We start from the raw sequence: 7,895 nt of genomic DNA, 5'->3' as shown, positions 1-7,895 counted from the left end.
TCCGTGTGGCCCGACAGTGCTATCCCAGAGCATTCCCACGCTCCTCAGCCGCCACACTGGGGCTGCCTCGCTTGCCAGCATGGCATTCAGAGTGACCTGAGGCCTCCGTGACATGCTTGCTTCCCTGGCCCTGACTGGGGGCAAAGTGAAGGGAAGTGCACATTGGCAGAATGGCCTGCCCTGTGTGGACCGAGCCCCCTCCTCGGGCTTCCCCAAAGGCCCGACCCCCTGCTGCTCTGGGGTCCCTGGCACCCCCACAAGAGCCCAAATGTCAATAAAGAGACTTTCTCAAGAACCACTGCTATTTGTTCATCCCCCAGGAGTGACGGCCGTGCTCCGCCCCCCATCTGGACCTTCCCCTGGCCCCAGCCAGCTCACGTTGGGCCCCGAAGTGCCCTTGCCAGCCCGAACTATATGGGCCGCCAGGGAGAGGGAGGCCTGAGTATCTGGAGGTCCCAGGTGCATCCGAATATTCAAAGCACGTGATGGGCAGCAGGCACTAGAGGGGCCCAGACCCCTGCAGAGGCTTGAGGGGCTGGCCTCAGCAGCATGGAAGGGACAGCGTACCCAGTGCCTGGGGCAGGGCTGCCCCACCATGGCTGGAGTCTGTAATTCAAGGTGAATATGGGCTCCTAAAAGCTGAGTGTCTATCTCTCCCCCACCCTGCCGTCCCCTATGCCTCCACCTTCCCCCACACTCACTCCCTCCGTCTCCCTCTCTGCGCCTCCAGGGATGAGTCCTGGGGCCCTGCCGGTGGGTGTGGAACCCCCACCACCCCTGCATCCTCCACCGGCTGAGCACCTTCCGTCAGCCGTGTGTCTATTTCAGCCAAAGATCCCATGGAGCCCCAAAGACTCAGCCCCCCCGTACGCCCCCCAAGCCCATCCCCCGTGCCCGCATATACCCCCCAAGCCTGTCTCCGTGCAATGTGCATCTGGGAAAAGGGTCTGGAGCAGCCCTGGCCTGAATCAGCACCTCTGTTCCCAAAGCTTCCTGGAAACATGACGCATGAGTGTGGAAGTGGCCATCTCTCCACTTCAGCCACAGGGCCACAGGGGTAGCCCCTCCAGGACCCAGTCCTTTTCTGACCTCGAACTCAACCCCACTGGAGGCAGCATGGCTTGCTCCCAAATGCTCAGGAAACCACGGCTGGGGGAGGGGGGAGGGAGAGCGATGGCCCCAGGTCCCGGTCAAAGCTCCTGAGTGGGCGTACCTGGCACCGGGGACCTTATCTTCTCAACAGGTGCACATCCCAGCGACTGGGGGCAGCCAGGGACCCCCTGCCTCTGGATAGCTCCCTGCAGCTGCCCGAGGGCCGAGGCTGAGAGGGGCCAGTGTCCAGTTCCATCTCAGATGTGCCCCCACCCCTCTGTCTAGCTGAGTCCAGATCTTAGTAAAGGGCGAGGCAGGGGCCTTTTCCAGCAAGGGGAGGGGAGGGGACCAGGTAGGGAGCTGCTGTGGCCGGAAGCACTTCTGGGAACCAAGGGCGGCCTGCAGGCCCTTATCTGAGGTTGGAGAGACAATGTGGACTGCTACCCCAGGGGGAGGAGCTGCGGTTTTCCGGAACAGCTGGAGAGCTGCTCCTGTGGGTGGGGGTTTCCAGGGGAAGCAGAGAGGGGCCTGGAGCAGAGCCTCATAGTGGGGTTTCTCTCAGGGCTTGGTGGCCCAGAAGATCAGGCGATCTGACAGGCTCTGCTGGTGGGCGCATTCCTGTCCCCATCCCAGGAAGCTGGGCTGAGTGGGAGGGGGACAGGAGCCTGTCACCAGCCCCTTAGCTCAGCAGCAGCCCCCCACCCCTTTCCCCACGCTGCCCTGGGCACTTCCCCTCCCCCACTGCCCATCCACAGTTCCATCCCTAGAACTTGGATTTGCCCAGTCCTCTCCTACCTAAGCCCCCCGATGGTGGCTGCTGCACACCTATGCCCCGGGGTCTCTGCCTGCCCGTCCAGCCCCTGTGCCCCCAAGGCCCTGCACGGAACCTTTCACCAAAGAGTTGTCCTGTAAGCCGCAGAGACGGAGCCCTTCCGTATGCCCACTTCCTGCTCTGTCTTCTGAGCTGGGGTGTCTCAGGGCCAAGCGAGGCTTGCTGATTGGTCATGGGGTTCTGGGGGCTCTAAGGAGGGAGGGGGGCAGGAGTGGACAGATGGATCTGGGGTGAGAGACAGGGGGTATCTGTGCGAGGGGCAGTGGGGGGGGTGGAGACAAGGGGGCAAATCCAGCACCCACAAGCGTTCCTCTGGGCCCCCCCAAAGCCCTAAGATCTTCGGGGCCAGACCCCTCCTGCCCAGCCCCCAGGCCAGGCCTCACGCTCCCACCCTCTTGTGCTGCTGCTTGAATCCAGCACCCTCCCCATACTCCGCCTGGGCCTCGGAATCTCCCACCCTGCTCTGTGCCGCCCCCATGCTGACGTTGGGGCGCTGTTGCCTCACACAGTGGGGGGGCCCCCACGCGGAGTTTCCATGCTGAGTCAGCGACCAGAGAGGCCCCTCAGAACCTGTCAGTCAGGAAGGTCCATGACTGCAGACGACCTGAGTCCCCCCCACCACCACCACCCTCACGGGAGGGAACAGCTGAGCCGGGGCTGGGGAACCCTTTGCCCCAGGGCAGCCTGAACCAGCACCTCGGGAGGGTCTAGGACAGCCGTGAGCACCCCATGTACCCCACCTGTGGGGACGGGGCAGTCAGGTGACCCAAGTGACAAGAGCAAGCCCAGAGGAGAGCTAGCTTCCTGAAGCAGGGTGGGTGAGAGTTTGGCAGGGCAGGAGGCCTGGCTTGGAGACAGAACCGGAGGGGGGTGAGGGTGGGGGTGGCCAGCAGGTCCCAGAGAAGTCTGTAGAGGGCCTCCTGGGACACACCCGACTTGGCCAGCACCGTATCTCCCGCTGTCCCCTGACATCTGGCCAGTGCCCCTGCATTCTCTCACTTATTAGCTAATTCGCCTGGATCCTCACCTGGACTGGGGCTCCGGGGGAGTGCCCGGGGTCTGGGAGCCAGCAGGCGCGGAGAGCATGAGTGTTTCCCATGTGAGTAAATCACGAAGGACTTGTCCACGCCCCTCCTTCCACGGGGAGGAGTGGGCTTCGCCATGCTGCGGTGCAGCGGGGTGGGGGTGATGCCCCCGGGCGCGATCCGTGCAGATCTCTCCACCACCTTCTCGCCGTGAGCTGGGTGCACCCGGCCCGCTGCCCATCGAGTCTGAGTGGGGGGGAGGGCACTCTCCTGGGCAGCATGCAGGTAGGAAGGGGGTGTCAGGGAGCTGGAGCCCTGGGACTACGGGCAGGTGGCCGAATGCGCTGGCACCTGAAGGCGCTGCTGCTGAGACCAGCCTCCACTGGCCCGCCTGCCGCACCCTGGACAGTTGTGCCAAGGAACCCTTATCAGCCTCGCCCGGCAGCTCCTGCCAGGAGGCCCGGAGAAGGCTGCTCACCTCACTGGGTGGGGGCCTGGGACCACGCCCCGGAGGGAGAGGGATCTCAGCAGGTGGTAAAGGCAGGCCGCAGGGCTTGGAGACCGGGAGGGGGCCAAAGGCAGGCCTCTCCAGGACTGCCCTCCCAACCAGGAGGTGTGGGTGTAGAAACTGACCCCGCCCTGGACTCGGGCCGGAACGACAGAGACAGGCACCCCACAGAAGCCAGCAGGCTGTGTGACCGGCCCAGCGTCTGGAGCAGCAGTGGCCCAGAGACTGGACACAGAACCCAGCTGTCCCAAAGTGCCAGGCTGACTACCAGGGGAGGGGTTTTGGACAGGGCAGCAAAGAGGCACAGAGGGCAAGTGTCCATCATGGTGCCCCTCCTCCGGGAAGCCTTCCAAGTCCCACGGCCCCTGCTAAGTGCTCGTGCCTGGGACTGGAATGGCCCCACTCCCAGCCCTGCCCACGCTGGAAGGCGACTGAGGGTACTGGTAGGGGAGGCCTCGTCTCCCTGTCCCCCCATCCCCGATCACGTCCACTCAGGTCACTGGACAAGTGTTTATTGAGCACTGCCTGTAGCTAGGTCCTGCACTGGGCATGGCCTCCTGTCCTGGGAGCCAGGGGCCCAGAGACCCCACCCCAACAGGGCCAGCAAGGGAGGGAGAGAGGCAGACGTGGCTGTGTCTGTATCTCCCATGGGGTCTGGCCACGGCTGCTGCCTCTTCTGCATGGTCTGGGGGACCGGTCACTGTCACCACGCACACCCACTTCCGCCATCGAGGGGAGCAGGGCCGGGCCCGGAGCTGGGGTCCCACGGCAGGGTGCAGAGCTCTTGCTCCCGAGAGTCAGCCCCGGGCAGCCTCCCGGGAAGGTCTGGCTCTGGGTCCGCTGTGGCAGAGGACAGCCAGGCCTCACACCCACAGGTCCCTCAGCTGGCCCTTGTCCTCGGACAGCTGCTCCCCGCGCTCCTCCTCGGGGAACTGGCAGCTGCAGGCGTCTTCGGCTGGCGGCCGTGCCTCCAGCAGCAGCTGGGTCTCTGCAGAGGGACTTCGGTCAACGGGCAAGCCAAGGGCCCACCTCTCCCTCCCGAGGGCACAACCGACCTGGGGGCCACATGCGCTGCCTCCTCAGCTGCCAGATGTGCAGGCCAAGCTGGGCTGCAGTCAGGACCAGGATGCAGGCGGCCACGGTGAGGAGGACGATGGTCAGGGGGTCGTGCGGCTCAGTGGGCAGCGGCCCCAGGCTACATACGGCATTGTGTGTTTTGTTCCCAGAGAACATGGTGGGAAGCCCAAACTGGGAGCAGCTGGGACACACGGACACAGAGCCCTCAGTCAGCCCTTGGCCACCAGAGCAGCCCCTCTGCCTGGCCGCTGTCCTCTGAGTGTGGGGGGGTCACCATACCAGGAAGGACCGGAGATGCCCCTCCCTCAGGGACTTCCCAGCCACCTGAAGGTCCCACCAGCACTCACTCTGACCAGGGTTTGCAGCGGCCCTCACGGCCCCCAGAGAAGGTCCCTGTGGCACAGTCAACACACTCAAAGCCGAAATTGAAATTCCCTGCAGACAGACAGACAGACAGCCGGGGTTTGCTGGGGTAGATGCGATGGGACCCATCTGGGGCCACAGCAGAATGACCCACACACTCCTTATCCATTGGACAGAGGCCTCTGAGGCCTACAAGACTAGGACCTGGCATAAATCAACGCCCACGTGTGCCCCATTCCAGGCATCTGTCGGGGAGGCAGACTTGGGGCACCCCAAGGCTGTGACCCTGAGCTGAGTGGAGGTCCCCGGGGCAATCTGGGAGAGGAGACTGTGTGGTGCTTGGCCAGAGGGGAGGGGAAGGGCCCGCCCACTGGAGGCTGGTGGGGGGCAGGGGGTTGGAAGCAGAGACCAAGCAAAACCCAGGAGGGACCTTGTGCCGGGTCCAGTAGCCTGGAGGGCGAGAGGCCAGTGAGGGTCCCAGAGAAAGGAGGTGAGGCTCCCGCCCCAGTTGGCCCTGGACCCTGCCCTACCCAACTCACAACGCCCCAGGCCCCAAGAGGATCTGAGCTGCTCCCTCCAGGAAAAGGGTTGACCCCCAGGCAGGGCAACAGGGGGCAGGCCAAGCACATGCTCAGGGGAGGTGTGGGACTGGGGCATAGTCAGAGCCAGGGCCCGAGGGCCAGACAGGCCCTGGACACCCCCACCCCACCCACATCCTCTCTGAAGAGCACCCTCTCTCTGGACGAAGAAACCCGGGCTGTGACGGGGAAGGACACCCCCCACCCCTCCCCGGAGCCGCGTGCGTGCTTGGGGCTCATATCTGGGCTGCGCCAGTGAGCAGCGGAGCGGCCCCACCCACCCAGGCTTTGCAGGACCGGAGACGCCGGTGCCTGCCTGCCCAGAGGACACGTCTGTACCCTCCACACATGTGTGTTCCTTCTACACCCACACGCCACTTGTGCACAGCTGCTCCCGTGAGCTGTGGCTCGGCCCTGCTCAAACCCCCTGACCTGCTCCGGCCACAGTTGCTGGGACTTACCACGTGGCTGCGCCTCCTGGCCGGGCGGGCAGGGGTGGTGTTTGCAGGTGTCACACTGGGGGTCTCCACAGTGGAACTCCGGCTGGACACATGTGCAGTCCCCCTCAGGACAAACCTCCTCAGCTGAGCGAGAGAGAGGCCAGCCCTCTTAGCAGCTGGGCCAAGCGCCTCCCTCCCCAGGACTGCCCCCAGGCCCCGCAGGGGGAACCCTTAGGCAGCCCCGGAGGGCAGAGGGCACCTGTCTGGGAGCCAGGACCCCAGTTGGGTCCAGCTGTCTACCTCCTTCCTAGGCACCCAGCTCCCCCACCCGAGTGACTTGGCTGTGTCCCCCACTGCCCTGAGGCTGCTCTTGCCCAGGGTGACTGTGACTTGGCAGGAGAACAGAACATGTCCCTGCAGGACAAGGAAGTCATCTGGGGGACCTACGCCCCCTCCTCTTTCCATCCTGCACGGGCCCCAGCTGCCATAGCCCTTGAGGCAGGCTGCCTGTCCCTGCCTGCCACACTGAGACGCGGGACCCTCGGACTCCCCTTCTCAACCCCCAAGATCTACCAGGGTGATACTCTGGGGGTGTTTTCCCTGCAATATTTGTCCCCAGACTGCCACCTTCCACTTGCCCCTCACCCATACAGGTAGGTCTGGGGCAGAACAGTGCTGCAATCCTGACCTGGGCAGAAAGCGGCCAGGGCGATGGGCAGGGGCTCACTGTCCACGCAGTAGGAGCTGGGACAGCCTTCCTCCCCCTTGGGACCCAAGACGCCCCTTGAGGAAGGCTCTCCCGCCCATAGCCCCGGACTCCGCCTTTGGGCCACTGGCCTGAGCTGAGCTCCTCTCCGCCACACGCCCCCTCACCCATTCCCCTGGGACCGAGGGCTCTGGACCCGGAAGGGGTGCCCACCGCCCCTCCCAGGCCGAGGCTGAGCACAGGGAGGGGGCGCGGCGCGGCCGCCTTCCGAGACGAGACGGGCTCCCCGCGCCTTACCCGCGGAGCACAGGCGACAGCAGCGCGCGTCCGTCCCGGCTCCTCGCAGCAGGCGGCCGGGGCCGCAGCTCGGACCAGAGGGGCGCTCGCCCAGGCCGAGCGCGCAGAGCAGCGCCACGCCGCACAGGGCCACGCGCGCGCCCCTGGCCCCCATGGCCCCCGCCGCCCCACCGAGCTGCGGGATTTTAGGGGATGCGCCCCGCCACGCCCCCATCCGGACACGCCCAGACCCCGCCCGCGGCCCCCGGGCATCGGCCGCGATGCAGGGAGGGCACAGAAACGGTGCCCACCAGGACCGCCCCGACCCCTGGCAACTCAGAATTCCACGGGCGAGCGGAGCACAGCGGATGGGAGGGGGCGGAGTGTCAAACTACGTGCGACCCCAGTGGTGGCCGCGCGTCATTACAGCTTTGCCCAAACCACAGATCACAGCAGCGAGCGACCCTTTGTAGACCAGGCACCCTGGGAGACCATGCCGTGTCCCTGGCGGCCAGAGATGGCCCCTGGGGGGGGGGGGGGCGATGGGGGGTGCCGGGGCTCGTGGGAATCTCTGCAGCTGCGCCTCAGTTTTCTGTGAACCTGAAACTGCTCTAAGTAATAATTTTTTTTTTAATGTTTTTTATTTTATTTTTGCGACAGAGAGAGACAGAGCATGAGCAGGGGAGGGACAGAGAGAGAGGGAGACACAGAATCGGAAGCAGGCTCCAGGCTCTGAGCTGTCAGCACAGAGCCCGATGCGGGACTTGAACCCACAGACTGTGAGATCATGACCTGAGCCGAAGTCGGATGCTTAACCGACTGAGCCACCCAGGCGCCCCAAGTAATAATTTTTTTAAGTCAACTGGGCCCAGCTCTATCTCAAGGAGGTGGAGAACCCAACCTCACAGGGCGGGGCTGGGGACCTCCAGGAGACTCAGGCTCAGCGGTGACCTTGGGGGTTCCTAAGTGTTCATGCCCTTTGGCCCAGGAATTCCTAC

General features: G+C 64.8%; 1 protein-coding gene across 2 annotated transcripts; it reads right to left on the bottom strand.

Annotated features, from left to right (window-relative positions):
- Positions 1-3,953: 3,953 nt before the first annotated feature.
- On the bottom strand, positions 3,954-7,241 carry TNFRSF18 (TNF receptor superfamily member 18). Of its 2 annotated transcripts, none has more exons than XM_019461016.2 (5): positions 6,919-7,241; positions 5,937-6,059; positions 4,882-4,969; positions 4,509-4,715; positions 3,954-4,445 (listed from the first exon to the last, which is right to left on the bottom strand). In XM_019461016.2, exons 1-5 carry the CDS (start codon positions 7,130-7,132, stop codon positions 3,989-3,991), a joined length of 1,089 nt encoding a protein of 362 aa, XP_019316561.2. In that variant the 5' UTR covers positions 7,133-7,241; the 3' UTR covers positions 3,954-3,988. The 2 variants fall into 2 exon arrangements, with proteins under 2 accessions (XP_019316561.2, XP_019316564.1); XM_019461019.2 differs by having other exon boundaries at positions 4,199-4,445; positions 4,513-4,715; positions 6,919-7,240.
- Positions 7,242-7,895: the final 654 nt, after the last annotated feature.

This window comes from Panthera pardus, unplaced genomic scaffold (assembly GCF_024362965.1).
Source record: "Panthera pardus isolate Hobbes unplaced genomic scaffold, ASM2436296v1 HiC_scaffold_11, whole genome shotgun sequence".
Lineage (NCBI taxonomy): Eukaryota > Metazoa > Chordata > Mammalia > Carnivora > Felidae > Panthera > Panthera pardus.
The sequence above is the reverse complement of the archived record's forward strand: the minus strand, read 5'-3'. Positions and strand labels throughout refer to the sequence as shown.

What these genes read in the sequence shown, in the direction of transcription:
- TNFRSF18 (XM_019461016.2), bottom strand. Translation starts at nt 7,132, where the DNA reads ATGGGGGCGTGGCGGGGCGCATCCCCTAAAATCCCGCAGCTCGGTGGG. An exon ending in CTGTCGCCTGTGCTCCGCGG is followed by an intron (nt 6,060 to 6,918) that starts GTAAGGCGCGGG and finishes TCTCTCGCTCAG; the next exon opens with CTGAGGAGGTTTGTCCTGAG. An exon ending in CGCTGCAAACCCTGGTCAGA is followed by an intron (nt 4,716 to 4,881) that starts GTGAGTGCTGGT and finishes CGTGTGTCCCAG; the next exon opens with CTGCTCCCAGTTTGGGCTTC.